Source organism: Papio anubis, chromosome 5 (assembly GCF_008728515.1).
Source record: "Papio anubis isolate 15944 chromosome 5, Panubis1.0, whole genome shotgun sequence".
Lineage (NCBI taxonomy): Eukaryota > Metazoa > Chordata > Mammalia > Primates > Cercopithecidae > Papio > Papio anubis.
In genome coordinates this window covers 172,582,463-172,608,621 of record NC_044980.1, presented here as the reverse complement: position 1 = coordinate 172,608,621, position 26,159 = coordinate 172,582,463, and the positions used below count along the sequence as shown (strand labels likewise).

At 42.3% G+C, this 26,159-nt stretch overlaps 1 protein-coding gene across 3 annotated transcripts in view; it reads left to right on the top strand.

Moving 5' to 3' along the window:
* RNF130 (ring finger protein 130) overlaps nt 1–26,159 on the top strand; it is a 149,385-nt gene that overhangs the window by 36,967 nt on the left and 86,259 nt on the right. For all 3 annotated transcript variants that reach the window (XM_009209710.3, XM_009209711.4, XM_003900635.5), the window contains exon 3: nt 20,620–20,870. In XM_009209710.3, the coding sequence (XP_009207974.2) occupies nt 20,620–20,870 (251 nt within the window). The remainder of the gene's footprint in view (nt 1–20,619; nt 20,871–26,159) is intronic.

Below are 26,159 nucleotides of genomic sequence, written 5' to 3'. Positions count from 1 at the left end.
AGTCAATGAAACCCAAAAGTTGGTTCTTTGGAACTATCAATAAAATTGACAAACCTTTAGGTAGACTGACCAACAATAAAAAAGAAGGCAGTTTACCAAAACCACAACTAAAAAAGGACATCACTATTGACTCTACAGAAACTTAAAGGATTATAAACGAATATTGTGAACAACTTTATGGTAACTATAACTATGTCTGGGGTCCCCATGACCATCCACAGGTTCAGTGACTCACTAGGAGGACTCACAGGACTCACCACATAGTTACACTCACAGTGAGTCACTTTTATTAGGTAATGGTGGAAATCCTCCCCAAATCCATGTTCCCAGATGCCACCCAAGGGCCAACATTGTTAGCAGGCCTTTTGAAGGATAGTAGTTCAAACCTGCTATGTTTACTTTTTTCTCTATACTGACAAATTAGACACCTTGAATAAAATGAGCAAATTCCTAAAAATATACACGTTGTCAAAATTGACTCAAGAAAAAATAGCAAATCTGAGTAGACCTATAATAGATACGAAATCTTGACCGGGCACGGCGGCTCACGCCTGGAATCCCAGCACTGTGGGAAGCCGAGGTGGGTGGATCACGAGGTCGGGAGATCGAGACCATCCTGGCTAACATGGTGAAACCCCATCTCTACTAAAAATACAAAAAATTAGCCAAGCGAGGTGGCAGGCACCTGTAGTCCCAGCCACTTGGTAGGCTGAGGGAGGAGAATGGCGTGAACCCAGGAGGCGGAGCTTGCAGTGAGCTGAGATCACACCACTGCACTCCAGCCTGGGTGACAGAGCAAGACTCTGTCTCAAAAAAAAAGAAATTGAATTGGGGATTAAATCTCTTCCCATGAAATTCACTGGTTTAGTCTGTCAAATATTTAAAGAAAAAATAATTCTAATCCATCACAAACTTTCAGAAAATAGAGAACATTTCTCAACTTACTCTGTGGAGCCGGTTTTTACCTTCGTATCAAAGCCAAACAAAGATATCCATGAAAACTATATGCCAATATCCCTTATGAATGTAGGCACAAAAATTCTTTTAAAGTTATTAACAAATAGAATCTAGTAACATATAAAATGGATTAGATTCATTACCCCAGAAGTGGGATATATAGTTTTGTTTTGTTTTTTTACATCTGAACAATCAATAGAATAAATGAAAAAGCCAACTAACCATTTTCAGTAGGTGCAGAAAAAGCATTTGACAAAATCTCGGTACCTATCATGATTTAAAAAAAAAAAGCTTTCAACACATTAGGAAACATCCTCAGCCTGATAAAGGGCGTCTATGAAAAAGTCACAGTTAACAGCATATTTGATGGTGAATGACTAACTGCTTTCTCCCTAAAATCAGGAACAAGCCAAGAATGTCCACTCTCATTCCTTGATTTCGACATTATACTTACTCAGCATTTTTCTTGTGGTTTTAGCCATTGTAAACAGGGAAGAAAAAACTCAAAGGCATCCAGTTTGGAAGGGCAGAAATAAAATTCATTATTCACAGGTTATGTATGTAGAAAATCAGATAGAATTTATTAAAAAGCCACTAGATCTAATAAACAAGTCTAGAAAGAATGTAGAATACAAAGTCGTTATACAAAAACCAATTGTATTTCTGTCTCTCTCTTTTTTTTTTTGAAGGCAGAGTCTCACTCTGTCGCCCAGGCTGGAGTGCAGTGGCGGAATCTTGGCTCACGGCAGCCTCTGCCTCCTGGGTTCAAGTGAAAGTGATTCTCCTGCCTCAGCCTCCTAAGTAGCTGGGATTATAGGCGCGCACCACCATGGTTTCACCATGTTGGCTGGGCTGCTCTCGAACTCCTGACCTCAAGTGACCTGCCGACCTCAGCTTTCCAAAGTGTTGGGATTACAGGTGTGAGCCACTGGGTCTGCCCAAAAGCCACTATATTTGTATATGCTAGCTATGAACATTCCAAAAGTGAAATTAAGAAGAGTTCATTCTCGATAGCCTAAGAACAAAAACTTGTTAAAAAGAAATATAAGAATTGCACTTTGAACCTACAAACATTACTGAGAGAGATTCAAGAAAATCTCAGCCAACTGTGGTAGCACATACCTATAATCCCAACACTTTGGGAGGCCAAGGCGGGAGGATTTCTTGAGCCCAGGAGTTTAAAACCAGCCTGGGCAACATAGGGGGACCCTGTCTCTACAAAAAAATAAAAAATAAATAGTGGTATGCACCTGTGGTCCCAGCTACTTGGGAGGCTGAGGTGGGAGAATCGTTTGAGCCCAGAAGGCAGAGGTTGTGGTGAGCCCAGATGATGCCGCTGCACTCTCGCCTGGGCAACAGGGCGAGACCCTGTCTCAAAAAAAAAAAAAAGAAAAGAAAAAAAATCTGGATAAATGGGAGAGACCTTTCTTATCCTTTGATTCCATTGTTCAATGTTGTCAAGGTGGCAGTTATCTTAAAATTGATATATAAATTCCTTGTGGTACGTACCTATGCAAATCATAGCATGTGTTTTATAGAAATTGATAAGCTGATCCTAAAATTATGTGGAAATGCAAAGTGCCTAGAATAGCCAAAGCATTTTGGAAAAAGAACAGCATTAGAGGACTTACACTACTCCGTTCCACAACTTTAGTAACCAAGGCACTGTGGCAGTGGTAGAAGGATACGCATATAGATCAATGGATCCCAATTGAGAATCTAGAAATAAATATATTTATGGTCAGTTCATTTTCAACCAAAGTGCCACGATCATTCAGTGAGGGAAGAACAGTCGTTCAAGCACTAGTGCTGAAACAATTGTTATCCACGTGCAAATTTAAAAAAAGAAGCCAGGCCTGGTGGCTTGTGCCTATAATGACAGCACTTTGGGAGGCTAAAGTGGGAAAATCGCTTGAGCCCAGGAGGTTGAGGCTGCAGTGAGCCAGGATCGCACCACTGCACTATAATCTGGGCCACAGAGCAAGGTCGTTTCAAGGAAGGAAGGGAGGAAGGAAGGGAGGGAGCAAGGGAGGGAGAGAGGGATTTGGACTACATAAAAATGACTTCACTTGGATATTAGACAAAATGTAAGAGGTAAAACTGTAAACTTTTAGAAGGTAGTCTGTGATTTTGAACAAGAAGTTCTTGCCTATGACTCCAAAAACACTGTGTGTAAAAAATTAGATTTTATCAAAATTTGAAACCTTTGTCATTCAAAAGAAACCATTAAAACAATGAAAAGATAAGCCACAAACAAAATATTTTTGAATCATACATCTGATATAGGACTTGCATCCAGACTATATAAAGAACTCTTATAAATCAATAAGATAAACAACCTAGTTTTACAGTGGGCAAAGGGTTTAATAATTAGACATTGTATTGATCATTAGACAAATGCAGTCAAAACAACAGTGCAACCGAAACAATACTGTTTCACATCCTCTAGAATAATTATCATTAAAAAGTCATACAGTACCAAGTTTTGTTGAGGATGTGGATAAACTAGAATCCTTATGTGTTGCAAGCAGAAATGTGAAATGGTACAACCAGTTTGGAAAATAGTTTGGCAATTTATTTAAAGGTTAAACATAAAAATACCAAATGACCCAGCAGCCCGCTCCCAGATATCCGAGAGGAATGAAGACAATGATGTGTCCACACAGAGACTTAGTCCACGCAGAGACTTACACACAAATGCTCGTAGCAACATTGCTTATTATGGCCAGAAAAGTAGAGACAATGCAGGTGTTCATCAACTGGTGAATAAATAAACAAGTTATATGTCCATAAAATTGAATATAGTTCAGCAACTGCAGTTGGCCCTTGATCAATGAGAAGGTTAGGGAGGGACACCTACCCACACACAGTCAAAGAGCTGCGTGTAACCTCTGCCTCCCACAAAATTTACCTTTTTTTGGGAAATGGAGCCTCAACTCTGTCGCCCAGGCTGGTGTGCCATGGTGCAACCTTGGCTCACTGCAACCTCTATCTCCTGGGTTCAAGCGATTCTCCTGCCCCAGCTTCCCGAGTAGCTGGGATTACGGGCCCGTGCCACCATGCCCAGCTAATTTTTGTATTTTCAGTAGAGATGGGGTTTTGCCATATTGGCCAGGCTGATCTCAAACCCCTGACCTCAGGTGATCCACCTGCCTCGGCCTCCCAAAGTGCTAGGAGTACAGGCGTGCGCCACCATGCCCAACCCCAAATTTAATTACTAATAGCCTGCTGTTGACTGGAAGCCTCACTGATAACATAGGCGATTAACACATCTTTTGTTTGTTACATATGTTATGTGCTGTTATTTAAGAAAACGTTTTTAAGGAAATCCTAAGGAAGAGAAAATATGTTTACTCCTTATTAAGTGGAAGTTGGTCACATCCCCATAGTGGTTTTCATCCTTATCTTCTTCCCATTGAGTAGGCTTGGGGGATAGGAGGAAGAGGATGGTGGTCTTGTTATTTCAGGGATGGCCAAGAAGGAAGACAATTTGCCCGTAAGTGGATCTGCACAGTTCACGCTGGTGATGTTCTCAGCTGTAATTGGAATTAACTCCGGACACATGGATAAAGCTCAAAAGCATTAGCTAAATGAAAGAAGCCAGACACAAAACGCGACTATTGTATGATTCCATGTATATGAAATGTCTAAGAAAGTCAAACATTCAGAGACAGAAATCACATTAGTGGCTGTGTAGGGTAGAGGTGGGCATGAAGATTAATTGCAGTGAGCATGAGAGAGCTGGCATGTTGGCAGGCATCAGTAATCCCAGCTACGTCGGAGACTGAGGCAAGAGGCTCCCTTGACCCCACGAGTTCGGTGGGCAACTACAGCAAAACCCCCATCTTTAAAAATGAAAGTAAAACACCAAAAAGGGAACGTGTATTTTTAAAAAGGGCGGGAGTGAATTTCCTGGGGGGTGATGGAAATGACCCAACACTGGATGTGGTGATGGTTGCACGTCCCTATCATTTTACTCATTGCACACTTAGAAAGATGAGTCTTGTAGGGTGTAAATTATACCTCATTAAAGCTAGTTTTTAAAAGTATAATGCAAACTAAAGTTCAAAAGCAACACACATACAAGATCTTAAACTGAAACAGGTTTCAGTTGCATGTCCTCAAGTATTCTGACTTGGAGGGACAAAGCAAGTATTCATGAGGTGATCTTTTGTTACTTTTATTCATATTTTAAGTATTCAAGATAGAAATTAAAAGACTATATAATGATAGAATGGTATTAAAAAGTGGACAGTGGCTGGGCATGGTGGCTCACGCCTGTAATCCCCATACTTCAGGAGGCGGAGGCAGGCGGATCACTTGAGGTCAGGAGTTCAAGACCAGCCTTGTCAACATGATGAAACCCCATCTCTACCAAAAATACAAAAATTAGCTGGGCATGGTGGTACATGCCTATAGTCCCAGCTACTTGGGAGGCTGAGGCAGGAGAATCCTTGAACCCAGGAGGCGGAAGTTTCTGTGAGCTGAGATTGTGCTGCTGCACTCTAACCTGGGCAACAAAACAAGACCTTGTCTCAAAAAAAAAAAAAAAAAAAAAAAGGCGGTGGATAGTGGCCAGGCATGGTGGCTCACACCTGTAATCTCAGCACTTTAGGAGGCTTAAGCGGGTATAGCTTGTGTCCAGGAGTTCTAGATCAACCTGTTCTAGACATTACAAAACCCTGTCTCTACTAAAAATACAAAAATGAACCAAGTGTGCTAGTGCTCACCTGTAGTCCTAGCTACATTGGAGGCTGAGGTGGGAGGATTGCTTGAGAACCTGGGAGGCGGAGGCTGCAGTGAGCCAAGACCATACCACTGCTCTCCAGTCTGGGCAAGAGAGCAAAGCCTGTCTCAAAAAAGAAAAAAAAAAAAAGACGAGAGGCTAGGTGCAGCATCTCATACCTGTAATCCTAGCACTTTAGGAGGCCAGGGTGGGAAGATCACTTGAGACCAGGAGTTCAAGACCAGCTTGGGCAGCATAGTGAAATCCCATCTCTATTAAAAAAAAAAAAAAAGTGGACAAGCAAAATGTAAAAGTAAAGACATTTGCTTTGCTTTATAATTAGTAGAAACATGCTGAGTATAAGATTGAAAGATTAACTGTGAAGACGTGCCATAAACATATACATTATGTATTTTAGAGTTAGAAATGTAAGCCAAGCTACTCCAGTTTAATGAGTCTTGTTTAATCCAAAAAGTTACACAATCATTTAAATGGAAAACATGGATGTATTATTCACAAAAGCAATGGAAGTAAATCCTTTTGTTTAAAAAAAATCTGCAATATAATATTGCTTTTATTTTTAAGATTAGTAAAAGTGCCATTTTGTTTGGGAATTTGTGAATTATCTGCAAACTAACTCATCTTAGAGTGTGAAAGGATTCTTGGTTCTTGGTTAGAGCTTTTGTCCTTTTTCTTTGAGCCCTTTCTGTTTTCCCTTTGAATTTCTAGGCTGTTGCCCATTGTCTCCTGTTTTCTAGACAGAATAAATTCTTGGTTTCATTCTGTTCTCAGTGGAGACGCTGTCTGTTACATATTCATCACCTTAGAAAAACATTATTGAACTATTTCATCCAATGTATAGATCACTATCTGTTTCCATAGCTGTCTCAGTTTCTTCTGGTTGTTCATCTTCCAATATCATATTTAATAATTTATCACAGATTTTAATTTTTTATGACATACTCAATCATTTTTAGTTATAGAAGAAAAAATCAGTTTTAGTTGGATGATATAGTACCTCTAAAATAGAGAAAAGAATTTGGCATAAATATCAAACAGTCACAAGAGTGGGATTTAAATCTTAGACCAAGTTGATTATTAGCCTTGTGAGTTCGGGTAACTGAGTCCTTAAACTAGCATCCTCATCTACCTAAAAGAGGGCAATTGCAAAATTTATTGAGCTAACAAACTTGTTTAATGTGTAACAGTTGTACAATTTTTCTTATGCCTGGAATAAGCAGTAGCTTTTATAAAATTATGAAATCAATTATTTCTTTCATTTTGAGATTGGCAGTTTTTAAAACATTTCTAAGTATACTTTTCCTTCATTCTCCTGGTGTTTTTTCCGTATAACTTTCAATTGTTTAAAATATATCTAGTACAAAAAATAGTTAATCGACAGGTATAGATTTATACCTGCTATATACCAGGCATCCTGTGATGGACATTGTAGGGATTTTTAGAAGGATGTACAAGCGAGTGTCTGCTAGGAATACTTCCTCCCTTAGGGAGACACACATGCATGAAATAATTGGGGAGCCACTCAGTGCTTAGCTTGGCATACCTACATGGCGGGATCAGCATAGTAGTATTATGAAAGGGGTTCTGACTCAGGTCTGGAAGACTTCATATAGGAGGCATTCATTGTGCTAGGCCCTAAATAATTAGGATTACTTAAGATTTGACCAGAAAGAGAAAATACCTCAGTAGGGGAACCACATGAATCAGGACTCTGGTTGGAGTAGAGGGAGTCTGAAGGAAAGGTAGAAAGTTAGGTAACTGCAGGTAAAGAGATTTGGATTTTATATGCTGATTGTTGTTTGAACTCTTGTTAGAGCTCCAGACATAAACAGGACACACATGGTACCTCTTTCCATGGAGTTACAATCAAGCAGAGAAGATAAACACTGAGTATGAAGTCATGACTCTGGGAAATGACTTAGGTCCAAGGGGTCAGAGAGGAATGCCTTGAGGAAACGGCATCTGAATAGGAGTTGAAGAGTGGAGAAGAGTATTCTAGGCACAGGCCCCTCAGGAGTGAAGGTTCTGAGGTGGGGAAAAGCAAAACAAAAGTAATTTTAAGTACAGGAACGAGACAGCACGGCTCAACATGGTAGATAGGGTAATAGTACGTTCAATTCCAAGCAGAAGTGTGCCTAAAGCAAGGACTGTCAGTAACCGGAGGATTTGAAAGAAGGGAGACGTGGCATCGATGCAGCCTAAGCTGTGCTTTCCAACGCGGCACTAGGGTGTGCCGTCTCACACGTGCACGTGCAGCAGCCACAGAACCGAGCAGCCAGAGCCCTGCTGAAGAATGGCAGCTGTCTCAAGCAGCTAGCAGGGTTCTTAGCTGCTTCTCTGCCGTCTAATTGGGACCTGGAAAACCAGCAGGAAGCATTGGGTGGGAGTGTGGAGGGAGCCAGTGGTGGCAACAGAAGCCCTACAAGGCGCAGTTCCCACAGGTGAAGTGTGGAGAGAAAGAGTGGAGCAGGAAGGCGTGCGTCCTGGCTGATAGGGTTCTTAATGGAGCCCGTGCTCGGGGTGGGAGAGACAGTGGTTGTGGAAAGGTCCCATTTCACTCCGGCGAGCTGCACTAGCTGAAAGCCTGTCCTGAGAATGGGGTGAGAAGTTCACGTTAAGTAGCACAGAGAGCACACACTCCATCAGAAGCTTCTCTGGGTCTCGTCTTTTCAGCCAGGCATTCATGATGAATCTCCGGAATTATGATCCTCTTCTGACTTTTGTATGCCATAGCTCTCTGCCTTTCTGTTTCTGCTTGTACTCAGAGAATGTCATTATACAGTGGTAACTCCTTGCTTTCCAGGCTCCTCCCTCCACAGATAACCCTTCTCACCCTGTAGGATGGTGCTGTCTACAGAAATTGAAGAACCCTTGTGTCAGAATCACATACGGTAATTGGAAAGACACTGATTCCAGGATCCTCCCCCCCCCCCCCCCAGACAGTCTCAAGGGATGGACCCAGAGACCCATGCTTTCACCATGTGCCAGTTTTGCCCCTCCCTTCATTGTAGGGCAGAAGCAGTAGGTTTGGCAGCTCTCTGTGCTGTGCATTTCAATACAAACTAGTGAGAACTGGTAAAAGTCAAAAGGAGAGACACCCAGATCACTGCCCTTACTGAGTTTGTAGTCCCAGGCTCCTGCAGTCCTCAGAGCCCTCTCTGTACCTCCGTGACGGTATGTCCTTTTCCTTTCGTGTTGTCATTCTTTGCATACTTGACTGGCAGTAAGGAAAAGCCCAGAGTTTCATGAAGTTAAAGTTTGTGTCATGTCTTTCGGTTCTCTGCAGTGGTCAGCAAAATGCCCTGAACAAAATAAATATGGGTTGCACTGAAATGATTTTATTAAGATACTTAGTTCGGTTGTTAAGCTTTCTTATCATTTAAGGCTATGTTTTATACCTAATTTTAAAATTCCACATTGGAATACAAGTATTCCATATATACTGTGTGTACCAATGTAAGTGTAAGCATTTTGTTTTCTTGCCTTGTCAAGCAAGAGCTTGGTCCTGTTTATTCTAAAACATGCCCTTCACCTGGTGACTGAAGGACGTCTGTGCCAGTGCCCTGTCCATGACGTCATTGACAGGAAAGGCTACTCAGTGTGTGGTTTCACTTGTTACCTCTGGTTAGCAGAGTGAGTTCTTTGTCATGTAGGTAGCGGATCTGTGGTAGTGTGAAGGGGAAGTTATGGGTTCTTGGATAGTTTACAGTAATGCATACTTGTCTGAAAATTATGGATCTGTTTTCCTGGTTTTTAAAGATTTATACAGACTTTACTGTTACTGTTTAATCATCAAGTTATGTTAAATCACTGTCTGATTGAAATAGCTGTAATTTTATCTGTATGTCTGTAAGAATTTTGTGGACATTCTTTCCATTGTTGAAAGGAAGATGAGGTAATTTAGATAAACGTGTAACCAAATAATAATGTTGTTTTTTAATCTTTTTATCAATCAGCAATATCAGCTGCTTCTTACTGGGTATTTTTTTTGGATGGTTGAACAAAATTAGTTGAATGGCTCTTCACCTTTTTTCCATCATATTCTCTTAAAAACTTACTTAGTTCTATATTATCTAGCATTGAATAGAAAAATGTCACACTTTGTAAAATATAGAAAATTCACTGTGAATACAAAAAATGCTTTATGAAAACGAGTAAAAAGAAATCACAAACACACTGTAGAATACCTTTAAATATCAGTAATTTGGGCCACTTAATGTAAATCTGTGTTCTTTATTCTAAATGCCTATCGAGGAAATGAGGAATATAAGTATACCGTTGTTTTACCATTTAAAGTTTTTTAGCTTCTAATCGAATGTGGATTTAACTACCTTAGAAAAGATGGAGCTTGAAGTTGAAGTGTACTGCTATGGCAGGAAGTCAGGGTTTAAATTGCATTTATATTTTTGCCTGAGTTTGCACATACTTCTACTGTATCTTCCATCTGGTTCATACATTTTTTAAAAAAATTCATAATTATCAAAATCTAAAACTGAAACACTTAAGCAGTAGCTTTTAAAAAATAAAAATAGCCTTTAAAAAAATAAATGCAATGGTTCCATTTTAAAACTTCCATAAGCTCTTAATTTTCCTTTTTTCTTTACATCTGAAGTAGAACTGGAGAGTGCCTCCGCCAGCAGATACATGAGACTGTCCACTAGCCTTCCTTGCAGGCTCTGTGTCCCAAGTGGGTTGTTTGAAGTCGTCACTTGATTTACTTTATCTTTTCTGTGCTTCTCTTTTCTCACTGGCAGTAGAAGAGGAGGCAGGTAAAATCATATAAAGGATCTACATGGGTTTGAAATACTGTTTTAGAAATCAGTTTCCTGGTTCCAGGATGGAAGACATTCTTAACCGATAGCAGTTCATATGGTGATGGACCTGACCTTGGAGTTAGGATCTCAAGAGTTGGTCTCACTGGCACAGCTGCTAAGCAGAATCATGCAGCCTTAGGCTGTGGATGTTAGAGGTCTGGGTGGGGATCTCTTACCCCTGCAGTGATGCTTACAGTGCTTCTCGATTCAGGATGGAAGTGGAGGACAAGGCAAGTGTTCTTTTCTCTTTTCTCTTTTCTCATTTCTCACTGTGACAGCATAGAGTCACAGTGCCACCAGCTGTGGCATAGAGTCCCCTGTGCCTGTGACACAGGCCTGTGACAGCATAGAGTCCCCTCCCACAGGGTTTCCAGACACCCCCAGGAGAGCTTTACTGCCCCTGTTGAGACCCACTGTCAGATGAGACCCACTGTCAGATGAGACCCACTGTCAGATGCTTACGTTTGAGGAGCATTTAGAGGAAGAAGGAAAAGGGGCCCCTCATTGGTGAAGGGAGTGGGAATGGCCAAACTCATGAAAAAATGGTAGGCTTTTATATTTGCCTACATACTAACAGTTCTGCTGTTCTTTATTTCTTTCTGAATTTCCAAGTTTCCATTTGGTGTCATTTCCCTTTTTTAAAATCATTTCATGCAGCACAGATCTCCCGGTGATGAATTCTCTCAACATTTATTTATCTGAAAGTGTCTTTTTTTGCCATCATTTTTCAAAGACAGGTAGAAATTTTTGTGTGACAGAATTTTCCTTTCAGCACTTTAAAGGCGTTGTTTTGTTGTTTTCTGGCTTACGTTTTTTCTGATGAGAAGTTGTTCGCTTTTATATAATGAGTCTTTAAAAAAAAAAAACTTTACTTTTTAGAACAGTTTTACATTTATGGAAAAATTGTGAGGGTAGTACAAAGAATGCCCGCAAACCCCGCACCCAGTTTCCTCTGTTAGGTACCATGTGAGATGTTGATTTGTTGTACCACAGTGAACTAATGCTGATACATAATTATTAATCAAAGTCTATTACTTTATTCATATTTCCTTAGTTTTCACCTAGTTTTTTTTCTGTTCTAGGATCCCACCCAGGACACCACATTACATTTAGTCATCATGATCCATTAGTTTCCTCTTGGCTGTGATACTTTTTCAGACTTTGCTTGTTTTTGATGACCTCAACAGCTTTGAGGACTGCTGTTCCAGCATGTTGTAGAACGTCCTTCAACTGGGACATGTTGGATAGTTTTCTTATAGTTCGGCTAGGGATATGGGTTTTTGGGAGGAAGACTACAGGGATTTATAAAGTACCATTAGCATGCATCCTATCGTATTGAGTTTACGTGCTGTCAGTGTGAGGTACCACCGGTGATGCTGACTTCGGTCACCTGGCTGAGGTAGTGTCTGTCAGCTTCTCCACTGTGAAGTTAACTCCTGTTTTCCCCTTCCGTACAATAACTTCTGACATCACTGAGTACAGCCCACACTTGGAAAGTGGGGATTTATGCTCCATCTCCCTTAGGGTGGAGCATCTACAGAATTATTTGGAATTTTTGTGCATGGGTGATTTGCCTCTGCTCCATTTATTAATTTGTTCAGTCATTTATTTGTATCAGTATGGACCCATGAGAATTTATTTTATACTTTGGATTGTAATACAGTATAACTTTGTTACTCAAATTATCCCATCTTTGGCCACTGGGGATTCTTTGTGTTGGCTCCTGTGTCCTTTGACATGCCTCTATTGTTGTGGGTGTTGGTTTTTTGTTTTTTTGTTTTGTTTTGGTTTAGTTTTTGAGCACTTTCTTACTTTCTGGTGCTCTAAGATGTGCCAGGCTCCTTTTGCGTATATTTTCTGCCTGTTGAACATTATTGAACTTCATCAGTAATGACACATCAGTCCTAGAATCAGCCATTTTTCCAAGGAACCCTGGGTCTGTTTATTGGCAGAGTAGTATTAAAAACCAAGATACAGGCATTAGATGTGATGTTACTGCCGAGATGCCTGTTGCTTCTGGGCCTTCTCAGCTGACAGAACAAGGAAATACATGCATGTATCCTAACTCCTGCATATCTACATATCTATAAATATTTCTTTTTTTTTTTTTTTGGAGACAGAGTCTCGCTCTGTCGCCCAGGCTGGAGTGCAGTGGCATGATCTCCACTCACTGCAAGCTCCGCCTCCCGGGTTCACGCCATTCTCCTGCCTCAGCCTCCCGTGTAGCTGGGACTACAGGCGCCTGCCACTATGCCTGGCTAATTTTTGTATTTTTAGTAGAGACGGGGTTCCACCGTGTTAGCCAGGATGGTCTCGATCTCCTGACCTGGTGATCCACCCGTCTCGGCCTCCCAAAGTGCTGGAATTACAGGCGTGAGCCACTGCGCCCAGCCTCTATAAATATTTCTATCTGTAATCATCTGTGTTGATGTTAAGCTAACAATGAGTTCATACTTAGGTCTCCAACTCTAATACATTGCCACATGGATCATTGTAGCTCTCTCTCCTTTCTTATCACTGAACTCCCACTCCTAAATGAAAAACCTGGCTCTTGCCATCCTACATCTATTTACTTAATTATTCAGTTTGGTGAATTCTCAGATTTATAAATTCTTTAATGTAAATAACAGATTTGGAGGCCTTTTAGAGTTCTAGTGCCTGGTGTGAAAGCTTCTGTAGCCCACTTTCCTCCCAACCTAAATCTCCCTTGGTTAGAATGCCTAACTCTGTACTTATAATTTCTTTTCCCACTCATTTAAAATTCTTTTATCAAAAACTTGTAAGAAAGCATAAATGTAAGCATCTTACTTGAAAGGGGCACAAAACTGGGGAGGTGAAATCTTGAAACATAGATAAGAGGAAGTATTCATTAAGTAAACCTGCAAATGGGTTAAAACGAGTATAGCAAAGGTTTGTGGAGATGTGGCTTAAGTGACAGTTCAAGTGGAGAAGGAGAATGCTTGGGAACCTTCAGTCATGTGAACTCCGTGTATGCTGATGTATGCCGTGGCTTCAGAAAATTCTATTGAAATCTTACGCTGTATCCCTGTGGACACAATCAGATGTAGGGAGATGTTAGTGTCATGCTACTCTTGATACTGAAAGTATTGTATTTGTAGTTAACATTTACGTAAGTGAAGACACTGGAAAACCAGTGTCCAGAAAAGAATAGGATAGGAAATCTCTGTGCACAGGGTCTTATGAAGCATAATTTAGAATGTCAACGTCATAATGAATAATGTTAGTAGCTGTTTTAACCGATTGAATGAAATAGGAACCATGAATCTATACTGATCTAAAAAGTAAAAGTAAACTGAAGGTTTCATGAGGATGGAATATTTACCTAGCCTCAAAGCACCTCCCGACAGAATACATACTAATTACAAAGGGAAAAAGAGGAACTTCACGGTGCAGATGCCTGGAGGAATCACCTTTACCGAATTATCAAACTGGACTTTATCAGTAATGGCAAATAAAAAAAGCTGTGGGCCGCCTGGCGGTGCACACTGCGAAGAGCACGGTGGGCCGCCCGGTGGTGTGCGCTGCGAAGAGCACTGCCTCACCTCTGTGTCGTTACTGCCAGCAGCACCTGGCCTGAATCTAGCACAGGGAAATACCTTCTACAGATCAACTGGGCCGTGGGTGGTCTTCAGAAGTGCCAAGGTCACAAACACCAAGAAAGACTGAGGGACAGTTGCAGGCAGACGGAGATGGCTGTGACGTGACGACTGAGTGCAGCGTATGACTCTGATCTGGGCTGCTGTGAAGGACCTTATTGGGAAAGTCGCAGAAGCTTGGATGGACTTTGGGATTAGATGGTAGTGACACATCTGTGTTAAGCTCCTTATTTGGGGGTTGTATTCTGTTTATAAATTTGTTTGTAGGAAAATGCCAAATATTCGGGAGTGATGAGGCGTCATGCTAGCAACTTACTCTTGAATGGTTCTGGGTTTTTTAGAAAGAGTTTTTATATGATATTTCCAATTTTTCTGTAAGTTGTAGATTATTTAAAAAAAGATTTTGTTTTATTTTTAAATGAATGATTTGGGACTCTAGAACTAGTGTGGAAAAAAGACTGAAGTGGGGTCGCAGGGAGGCTGTCTTTGAACATTTTAAGAATTGTTATGTCAAAGAAGAATTCTCATTGATTCCAGGATGTGCAACTTAAAGTGGGAATGTTTCTTATATCCGATGACATCTTAGAATTTCTTGACAGATTTTTTTCTTCATGATACATAATGATGTACCTTGTGGTTGATGGTATTTTATACATCAATAAATGAAAAACAGGTTTTATTCAGTGGTGTTTTTCCAGAGGAGAGAACCAAGAGCCACAAACAGACATTTAGAAATTTAGATTTTGGCTGCGTGCGGTGGCTCACACCTCTAAGCCCCGCACTTTGGGAGGCTGAGGTGGGCGGATCACAAGGTCAGGTGATCCAGACCATCCTGTCAGGTGATCGAGACCATCCTGGCCAACGTGGTGAAACCCCGTCTCTACTAAAAATACAAAAAAATTAGCCGGGTGTGGTGGTGTGCACCTGTCATCCCAGCTACTCGGGAGGCTGAGGCAGGAGAATCACTTGAACCTGGGAGGCAGAGATTGCAGTGAGTTGAGATTGCACCACTGCACTCCAGCCTGGCCACAGACTGAGACTCCATCTCAAAAAAAGAAATTTAGATTTTAAGGAAAGAAGACTTGTCTAACACTTAAATCCAGGTGCCTGCGGATAGAACCGCTCAGCTGAGAGGGATCAGTAATTTATAGGAGTTCCTGTACTGTGTTGAAAGTTGGCAGCCCCTGGGAACTCTTAACTGAGAGTCTGTGGCTCTCCACTGATTGGTGGCTTGTCTTCAGTGCCCACCCACATTCTGCCTCTGTGGGAAGGAAGAAAGCTTTCTGTTCCGGGCAGGGCCTTGCTCCTGCCCCCTTTTGTTTCTCTTGACATACAGTCAAGAGATAGCATAAGAAGAAAAGCTGACATCCGGGTGCTGTACAGTGGCCCCTTGGCCCTACTTGTATGTGATTGAAGAACTTCCTCTCAAGGAAGAAAGAATAAAAGACCCTTGGCTTTTGGCAACAGACTGTAGCCCAGTGTCCTCAGGAATTATCAGTGAGTGACTACCACTCAGTAGCTTACACATTTGGCTTCCCAACAGCCGCATGGCAGGAGGCTCAGGTTCAAGCATTAGCAAAATTACAAGTTGGTCATTGCTGTGCATCTGTGGGCGCTGAGGGGTACTGTGGTGGTGGTGTACAGCACATCCAAACCAGTCACTTCCACATGGGGAGACTTCGGTTTCAGTTTTGTGCAGCAGACCTTGTTCCTCCTCTCCATAGTCATGTTCTTCCCCTCCTGTTACTGCTCCCTGTTCATCAGAGGTCCTGCCACCATCCTGGGCAGCTTCAGAATCCACCTGGAAAGTGAACACCTAACCAGAGATTCCTTCCACAGACCCCTCAGCCATTCTACTTCTCCAGGAGCCTGGTCCCATAGCTGCTCCCTGGGCCTCATCATCTCCCAGGATTGTTACAGCTCGAGTTGCAAACTTCTGTGTCCTGTGCCCTGAGCAGTGCCTCTTCCCTTTCTCCCCCTGTCTTCAGTAAAACTGTCATTCAGTTTTATTGAAGCTTCCAGTTCCCAGACCCTTTCTTAGTTTTCTCTCAGTTTCCCTCCTGGCTTCACCTCTCCGTCCTGCCTAGACTGCATGAACCACTATTCCAGTCACTTTGCCCAACAGTTTCACTGGGTCAGAGAGGGTTCACCATCCCGTGTCTCACTTACCCTCAGGGCTGTTTGGCTCCCCAATGCTTGAGTGTCCAGTGAGAGTTTGGACTTTATTTGTTTGACAGAAGGGATACATCAAAGGCTTTTCAAAGCAGAGTGACAGGGCAAATCTATATTTTAGGAAAACTGACAAGTCTAGCAGGAAATCTATAATTGATATAACCTCCATCTGTCAGAATTATTGCTATATTCATTTCATAAAAGAATGTAGAATGTGTCTGTTTTTCCTCCTTGAGTTCTTTAAGGGATCAGTGAAGAGAAAAATGAGGACTGGGTATGAAGCACTGAAGGTATTGTGGATAAACGTTTGAGAAGGACTTTCATTAAGTCAGTAGAGTGAGATGAGAACTCCTGGGAGCAGGAGCCAGCAGGACCCACGGAGACACAGGCAGCCAGGGCTCTGCCCCATGCCCAGCTTGACCCTGAATACACCTAACTCTTCCCTCAGCAGCAGTCCTTCTGGACCCTCAAAGATTTTTTTTTTTTTTTTTAAACAGAGTCTCACTCTGTCGCCCAGGCTGGACTGCAGTGGCGTGATCTCGGCTCACTGCAAGCTCTGCCTCCCAGGTTCACGCCATTCTCCTGCCTCAGCCTCCTGAGTAGCTGGGACCACAGGCACCCACCACCACGCCCAGCTAATTTTTTTCTATTTTTAGTAGAGACGGGGTTTCACCGTGTTAGCCAGGATGGTCTTGATCTCCTGACCTTGTGATCCGCCTGCCTGGGCCTCCCAAAGTGCTGGGATTACAGGCGTGAGCCACCGCGCTCAGCAGTGTTTGCCCAGGGCTTGGGACATGGGAGTGGTGGGGCATGTCCCAAATATGCTTTGATACTTACAGTGTTGCAGTCTAATTATTTTTATTATTTTTATTTATTTATTTATTTTTTGAGACGGAATCTCGCTCTGTTGCCCAGGCTGGAGTGCAGTGGTGCGATCTCGGCTCACTGCAAGCTCTGCCTCCGGGGTTCACGCCATTCTTCTGCCTCATTCTCCCGAGTAGCTGGGACTACAGGCGCCCGCCACCACGCCGGGCTAATTTTTTTGTCTTTTTTACTAGAGACGGGGTTTCACTGTGTTAGCCAGGATGGTCTCGATCTCCTGACCTCATGATCCGCCCGCCTCGGCCTCCCAAAGTGCTGGGATTATAGGCTTGAGCCACCGCGCCTGGCCTATTTTTATTTTTTATTTTTTTTAAGATGGAATCTCGCTCTGTCACCCAGGCTGGAGTGCAGTGGTGTGATCTCAGCTCACTGCAAGCTCCGCCTCCCGGGTTCACGCCATTCTCCTGCCTCAGCCTCCAGAGTAGCTGGGACTACACGGCGCCCAGCTAATTTTTTGTGTTTTTAGTAGAGAAGGGGTTTCACTGTGTTAGCCAGGATGGTCTCGATCTCCTGACCTCGTGATCCGCCCGCCTCGGCCTCCCAAGGTGCTGGGATTACAGGTGTGGGCCACAACACTACGGTCTAATTATTCTTAACTCTTATCAGTCACTGCCTGCTCTGACTGGGCCTTTATTCTGATGCCTACATTTCCTTCGGCGTGTGTATCCCTCCTGAAGCTGGGCCAGAGCTCCTCAGATCTTTAAAAGTCAAGTGTCTGAGGCAGCTTTAGGTCAGGGTCTTTGAACCCTATCAGGCTTTAGGGGTGGAGTTTGGGGAGAAGGCCCTTTCTCCTAGGAGGGGACTCCTATATAACTTTCACCAGATTCTGTAAGAGATTTAAGACCTAAAATGGCTAACACTCCAGTCCTTTGCAAGTGTCGGTGGTGGACTTTCGTTCTGCTGGCCTCTCTGCTGTCCTCCTGCCTGGTCGGCAGGGTCGGGCTCCTCTGCCCGGCTCTTGTCTGTGCTGTTGTAAGGACGCCACTGCGAGCAGCTTCTCTCCCTAGTCCGAAAGGTTCCCCTTTGCTCCTGAAGGCACGTGGATTTTTGCATCAAGAGCAGGTAATTCTCTACTCTCTTTAAGAGGTGAAAGGAGCCTTATCATAGTATGTGTTCAATAAATATTGTTGAATGGATGGTTGAAATAATTACACACTTCTTTTTCCAAACAGCTTCCCTGTTGAAATTAGTTGGTGTTCTTATTTAGTGTTCTTTGAATAGAATTACATGGATTGGTTTCCTTGGCTACCTGTTCAGCTTTCCCTACTCCTTTTCCAGCTTGAGTCTTCAAGAGGGAGCCTCAACTGATTTCTAAAACCATTTGTACCTGGTGTGATTATAAAGCAATGAGACTGATTGTCATATGTTGTTTGTGGGATCCGTCTCAGTTACTTTATAGCCATACCTGGTATCTTATACCACAGATCATGGCCTGTTGAACAACATTTTAAAAGAGATTTCTAAAGGGAAATTTAAAGTGGCTTAGCATTATTTTATGATTGTCTCTAACTTACTGATCAAAACTCTTATTTCAGGAAGGTAATTAGATGTTAATTAGATGTTTATTGCTTGCTTTAATTTTATAGTTTTTTTGTGGATTTCTAATCAGTATTCTGATAAACTGCTCTTCTAATAAAGTGGCTGTAAGAATTTTGAGTAAGGTAGTAAAAAGGTGTATGTTCCATTGGGTTACATTTTCTGTAAAACTCCTTTTACTGTTACATTTCTCTTCTTTTTTTTTGAGGGTCTCACTCTGTCACCCAGGTTGGCATGCAGTGATGTGATCTCAGCTCACTGCAGCCTCAACTTCCTGGACTCCAGTGATCCTCCCACCTCAGGCTTTAGGGGTGGAGTATGAGGAGTACTCCTGAGTATCTGGGAACACAGACACGTGCCACCATGCCTGGCTCATTTTCCTGTTTTTGTGAGAGACAGGGTTTCGCCATGTTGCCCAGGCTGGTCTTGGACTCCTGAGCTCAAGCAATCCACCTGCCCCAGCCTCCCAAAGTGCTGGGATTACAGGCATGAGCCACTGCGCCCAGCCTTGGTGAATTTCTTTTTCAGTTGCATGTAGTCTTCTGTGACTGCGTGTAACACAGTGGTTCTTTTAGCTAAATTTGATAAATGAAACATGTAAAACCAAAATATTTCAATGTGTTATTCATTGAAGAAGCATTGAAAAGGACAAGTGTTGGGGACTTTTGCTTGTTTGTTTTGTTGGTTTACATTTGTATGTACAAACCTTATTCAAATTCAAATAAGTGGTTATAATTTTATCTTTCCCAAAATAAAACATTTATTTCCCGTCTGCTGACCCCGAGTCCCCCTTAGAGTCTCTCTGGAGAAGGCAAATGTAGAAGTTATGTGTTGCCACCGGCAGCTGCAGCTTGTGAAAGGACAATGGCTGATAGATTGATAGAAGTTTCTCTGTTTTCTTAAAAGACACTGGGAAGTTACTTCCCTTGTGGAGGAGGAAAGGGATAGCAGTTTCCTGCTGTCCATAGGAATAGATATTCAATTCCTCTAATGTTACTACTTCTGGAAATTATATAGGGGAAAGGTCTAGGTAACTATAAAGCAACTTAAGACCATCGTCGTGATTAACTTACATAGCCTGTGACTGTGGGCAGACTTCTGGACAACTGTTAGAGGCTGGAGGTATTTTGATGCCAAACTAGTCCAGAATGTTGAAGCCTGGACCTGTCTCTGGAACATTTGATTTCCAGAAGAGTTCTGGGGTAAACTAGCAAGGAGCCTCGCTCCACTCAAGTCCGGACGTAAGACCCAAGTTAGTTTCAGATGTCACTAATAAAAGGTACCACCATTTGGCACTTTGTAGCTCTGTTACCAGCTGTGTGTCCTGTGTCTCGGTGAGATTAGAAAGCGTGGTATCCTGTACTTGTTTTTGTTCCTTGCACTAGTTCTACAGACAGTGGGTGCTCCATGAATGTTCCTAGATTAGTGCAAGAAGTACCAATTTATGCTATAAAAACAGCACTTTACTCCATTTCTTAAGGAATTAAGACTTTCTGAAGATCATTTTAAAATAGAAAAGATTTTAAGTGTAAATCTACCATGATGTTGATACACTTCTGTTGCTGTATAATGTTATATTGCTGTCTGTTGTCACATTTGGTTGGTTTAATACTCTTTTTTAAATGTAGTTGTCAGACAAGTTAATATGGTTCTTAACACTGCAATCGTTCTATGCCTTATGTCTGTTTAAGTCTTAAGTACCACACAACAAATTACATGTTCCCACTTGGTGCCAGCATACCCAGCTGCAGCTTCATTTCAGTTGAGAAGTGGAGTTCCCATGCCCTTACCATTACCAGATATTACGGTAGTTACCTAAGTGGTGTGTTTATATATTTGATGTTTCTATAAATTTTAAATGTCACTTGAGTTATATATTTATTTTATATTACAGGCACTGGAGATATTATTGCTGTCATGATAACAGAATTGAGGGGTAAGGATATTTTGAGTTATCTGGAGAAAAACATCTCTGTACAAATGACAATAGCTGTTGGAACTCGAATGCCACCGAAGAACTTCAGCCGTGGCTCTCTAGTCTTCGTGTCAATATCCTTTATTGTTTTGATGATTATTTCTTCAGCATGGCTCATATTCTACTTCATTCAGAAGATCAGGTACACAAATGCACGCGACAGGAACCAGGTGAGCTCAGTACTCAGCAGTGATTGGTTCTTACCAGCCAGAGTTCACAGACATCTGTCGTGTCCATGCATCTTACTAACATGTTTTTTCTTTTAAAAAATGTTGTTACCTTACTCAGTCATTTTAATATGTTGAAAATGTCTACACAAGTATTTAAGGGATATTTAAAATAACCTAAAGGATACTACATTTGTTGTGATCACCTAGAATAGTCTGTTCAGGTAGATAGCTTGATATCATAGTATTATCTAGATAATTCTATTAATTTGGAGAAATATCACATAGTTGCATTTTTAAACTAGTAACTTTGGATGTTTCTGGAAATGGGAACTAGGAGGGGGGTTAGGGAGACTTCACACTACCCCTTCCTGTGTGAAATTCTTTCCCATGTGAATTTTGAACTGGGAAAGTATTATCTATTTAGAAAACGAAATCAGTGAAAAACCTCTGTCATCTAAGCTCAGACATGGTTGGTACGGGTGAGGTGGGGAGGACCAACAGAACACATTTCTCTGGATAGTCATCCTAGAAGTTCCGTTGACAGCACATCTGAGGCGCTCAGGGAATTTGGGTTGAGTGAATAAACCTAGGAAAAGCAGTGTGCTTCCCTGGTATGAGGGCCTGGAGACGGTGGCTCTCAGTTGGTAACAAGTTTGTTTGATGTGCTGTGGACAGAATACCCACCCTAGGAGCCAGGTTCGGGCTGTTAGGTCCCTAGCCTAGACTTTGCATGTGGAAAACTAAGAAGTGACTTGCTTGGAGAGTGGTTTGAAGCCAATTTTTGTATAACGCTATCTTCTCCTAACACAATACATTCAAATCCCTGTGGGGACAGGGACATTGGGATTTTTATCCTTCCTCTTTCTAGTGGAAGCAGCACAGACTTTGGCACGGAACCGGTCTCAGCTCACTTCCCTTCTGTACCGCCAGTTTCCCATGATCCCTCATCCCTGATGGACAGTTTATTTAGCACCTCAACTTCTTTCTTCATCTGAAAGTAGATATAAAATACCCAAACACTGTAGTTTATTGAAGCTTTATGTGCCAGGCTCTGCCTGTGCACTTTTAATTTTTTTTATTTTGATAATTTTTATATTTGTAATTTTAGACTTAACAAAAATGTGCAAGATAAGTGTCAGGTATTCCCTTCACTCAGATTCTACAGCTGTTAATGTTTTACTATATTTTCTATGTATCATCTATACTTTTTCTTTTTTTTTTTTGAGACGGAGTCTCATTTGTCGCCTGGTTGGAGTGCAGTGGCTGGATCTCAGGGCTTCACTGCAGCCTCGGCCCCTGGTTCATTTCATTCTCCGCCTCAGCCTCCCGAGTAGCTGGGACTACAGACGCCTCACCACCTCGCCTCTAGCTAGTTTTGTATTTCTTAATAGAGACGTGGGTTTCCACCATGCTAGCTGGTGGATGGTCTCTGATCTCCTGGACCTCTTGATCCTACCTGGGCCTCGGGCCTCCCCAAAGTGCTGGGATTACAGGCTTGAGCCACCAAGGCCCGCCATATCTATACTTTTTAATTAAAAAATTTTTAAGAGACAGGGCTCCTGCCTCTGTCGCTTTCAGGGCTGGAGTAGTAGCTTCATGGCTCACTGCAGCCCCAACTCCTGGGCTCAAGCGATCCTCCAGCCTCAACCTTCTGAGTAGCTAGGACTAAAGGTATGCATCACCATGCCTGGCTAACTTTTTAATTTTTTGCACAGACCAGGTCTTGCAGTGTCGCCCAGGCTGGTCTCAAACTTGGGCTCAAACGATCCTCCCACCTTGGCCTCCCTAAGTGTTGGGATTATGGGTGTAAACACCATCCTCAGCCTTTGTATATATACCTTAACAAAACTATTTGAGAGTAAGTTTGAGATATGATGCCATGTTACCCTTAAATACTTTGTTATATATTTTTAAAAACAACATTCTCTTACATAACCATAGTGTGGTTGTCAAAATCAGTAGATTAGCATTGATATAATACATTATCTGATTGATAGACCTTTCTTGGGTTTTGTAAAACGGGCTCAATAATGACCTTTATAGCAGAGAAAATCCTGGATTGATTGGAGCTCATTGGATTTTGCATTCAGTTGTCTCTTCTTACTTGGTTTTATGACATTGACGTTTCTGAAGAGTACAGATCAATTGTTTTCTATTTGAGTTTATCTGATGTCTTATGTTCCTTCATGATTAGTTTCAGGTTATATGCATTTCAGGAAAATGTAGATTTGTTTGCATTTGTAAGAGATAATACAAATACAAAGAGGTCTCTTATCCCCTTCACTCATTTTCTCCCTGAGTAACAACATCTTGTATAACTGTGGTCAGTATCATAACCTGGAAATTGGCATGGATAAAATCCACTGATCTTCCTGAATACACTGAAATCTCCCCATCTCTCCAGTTTAATTTGTACTTATTTGTGTGTGTGTATGTGTGTCTGTCTTTAGTCTGTGCAGTTTTGTCGCATGTGTAGATTCACGTGACCAACATCATGGTCAGGATACAGACCAGTTCCGTCACAAGGGTCCCTTGTGCTGCTCTTTTATAACCAAACCCCTTCCCTAATCTACCACTCATCGGTTTCTCATCTCTATAGTTTTGTCATTTCAAGAATGTTAAATAGGTGGAATCACGGGCTGGGCGCAGTGGCTCACACCTGTAATACCGGCACTTTGGGAAGCCAAGGTGGATGGATCACTTGAGGTCAGGAGTTCAAGACCAGCCTGGCCAACATGGCAAACCCCATCTCTACTAAAAACACAAAAACTTAGCTGGGCAAGGTTCCGTGCGCCTGTAGCCCCATCCATTCAGGAGGCTGAAGCACGAGAATTGCTTGAGCCTGGGAAGCAGAGGCTGCAGTGAGCCGTGATCGTGGCCCTGCACTCCAGCCTGGGCGACAGAGTGAGACCCTCTCTCAAAAGGAGGAAAAAAAAAGTAAAATCTCTAAACTACTGGAAATTCAGCAATATGCTTCTCAGTGATGTATAGAGAAAAGAAATCTCAAAAGAAAAAATACATAGGACTGAATGAAAATGAAAATATAGCATATCAAAATATGTGAGGCACAGCCTTAAAGAAGTGTTGAGAGAGAAATTTATAGCCCTTAATTCTTACTTTAGAAAACAGCAAAGGCTTCAAATAAACTAATCACAGACTTAAATGTAAAACATAATATAAAACTTTCAGGAAAAATAGTAGAAGATCTTTGGGATATCTAGGGATAAGTAAAGAGTTTTTAGACTTGACACCAAAAGCACAATTCATAAAAGAAAAAATTAATAAACTTCATAAAAAGTAGAAATTTTTGCTTTTTGAAAACCTTGTTAAGAGGTTGAACAAAACAAAATACAGACTGCAAGCCACGAGGTCAGGAGATCGAGACCATCCTGGCTAACACGGTGAAACCCCGTCTCTACTAAAAATAAATGCTAGGAAACAAGCTTGCTGTTTGTGGCCTGCACCCGATGGCGATTACATTTACTCCTTCATTATGTTTACTCCTTTCCTGAGTGCAGCGGTATGATCTCAGCTCCATGCAACCTCCACCTCCCGGGTTCAAGTGATTCTCTTACCTCTGCCTCCCGAGTAGCTGGGATTATGGGCGTATGCCACCATGTCTGGCTAACTTGTATTTTTTGGTAGAGATGAGGTTTCACTGTGTTGCCCAGGCTGGTCTTGAACTCCTGACCTCAAGCGATCCTCCCACCTCGGCCTTCCAGAGGGCTGGGATTACAGGTGTGAGCCACCATGCCCTGCCAAGATTTTACTATTATCTTTGTGTTACTGATTTCTAGTGTGATTCCATTATGCTCAGAGAAATACTGTATGATTTCAGTCCGCTTCTGTTTCTTGAGGTTTTATGATCTAGGATGTGGTTTGTCTTAGTCAGTGTTTCTTTGGTGCTTGGAAAAAATATTCTGCTGTTGGGTGGCATGTTCTCTGGATGTTAATTAGACCAGTGTGCACAGTTTCCTTCCTGAGGAGCGGGCTGGGAGAGCCTGTTCCCACCGGGCTCTGTGAGACCAGGGCGGGAGGGGGATGGTGATTTTTCCTTTGGCGCCTGGCTGGAGTAGAATGAGCATTACCCAGGTGTTTTCTCATGTTAGGCCGTTCTTCTCCTGGTACTTTGGCTAGAGGAGTTGGGCTTTTCTTGGCTTTTTCTGGGGCGGGGTGGTGGGGGTGCTCTGGTCCTGTTGGCAGTTCCAGGTTGGAGGCTTCTGCAGCACACTGTCAGGGATCTGTGGGGGAAGTAAGGAAGCTTGGAACCCACCACCGGTTTCTCATGTCTTGAGGACCCCAGACAGCCCACCTCCTTTTCCCTCCTATAACATGTAGTAGTTTAAAAAAAAAAAAGAAAACTAAAGATTTGTTTTTAAAATATGTTGACATATGAAACACTGAAAGTGAAATGATAAGGAGCTGCTCTGAAGTGGTGTTCTTGACAGGCAAGCCTGTAGCAGTGGACTGCATGCAGCACACCCCCAGGACGTTGGAACAAAGGCTCACAGTTGTCCCAGGAGCCTGCTATTGGAAGATAGTGCTTTAATTAGCACCCAGTGTGGGGCCTGCGGGTGATGAAGGAGTAAACGTAATCGCCATCTGGTGCAGGCCACAAACAGCGAGCTTGTTTCCTAGCATTTATTTTGCGGCTGACTGCATGCAGGATCCTTCCAAAGCATCTCTCTCCAGATGCTACTGTGGTGGAAAGTGATGTTCTGACCTTTTTTCCTCCTTCCGTTTTCCCTAAGGTTGACAAATGCTTGATGAAATTTTTATGTGGCTTAAAAAGCTTAGCTTATTAAAGTTTAATAAGAAGGTGGCAACAGCTAGACTGGTTGAAACCTTTGGCTATTTTAAAAGAGAAGCCAGAATATTAGCAAAGGAAAACCAGTGAGTTTAGGGACAGACTCTTGATTTTCTCCCACGAACTGTTTTTGTTTTTGTTTTTGAGACTGGGTCTCGCTCTGTCACCCAGGCTGGAGTGCAGTGGCGTGATCTTGGTTCACTGCAACCTCTGCTTCCTGGGCTCAAGCGATTCTCCTGCCTCAGCCTCCCGAGTAGCTGGGACTACAGGTGCCCGTCACCATGCCTGGCTAATTTTTGTGTTTTTGGGAGAGATGGGATTTCACCATGTTGGCCAGGCTGGTCTCAAACTCCCAACCTCATGTGATCCTCCTGCCTTAGCCTCCCAGAGTGCTGGAATTAAGGCATGAACCTCCACACCCGGCCCCCACAAACTGTTACCATGAAGCAGTTCTTCCTGTAGAACATGTTGCCAAAGAGGTC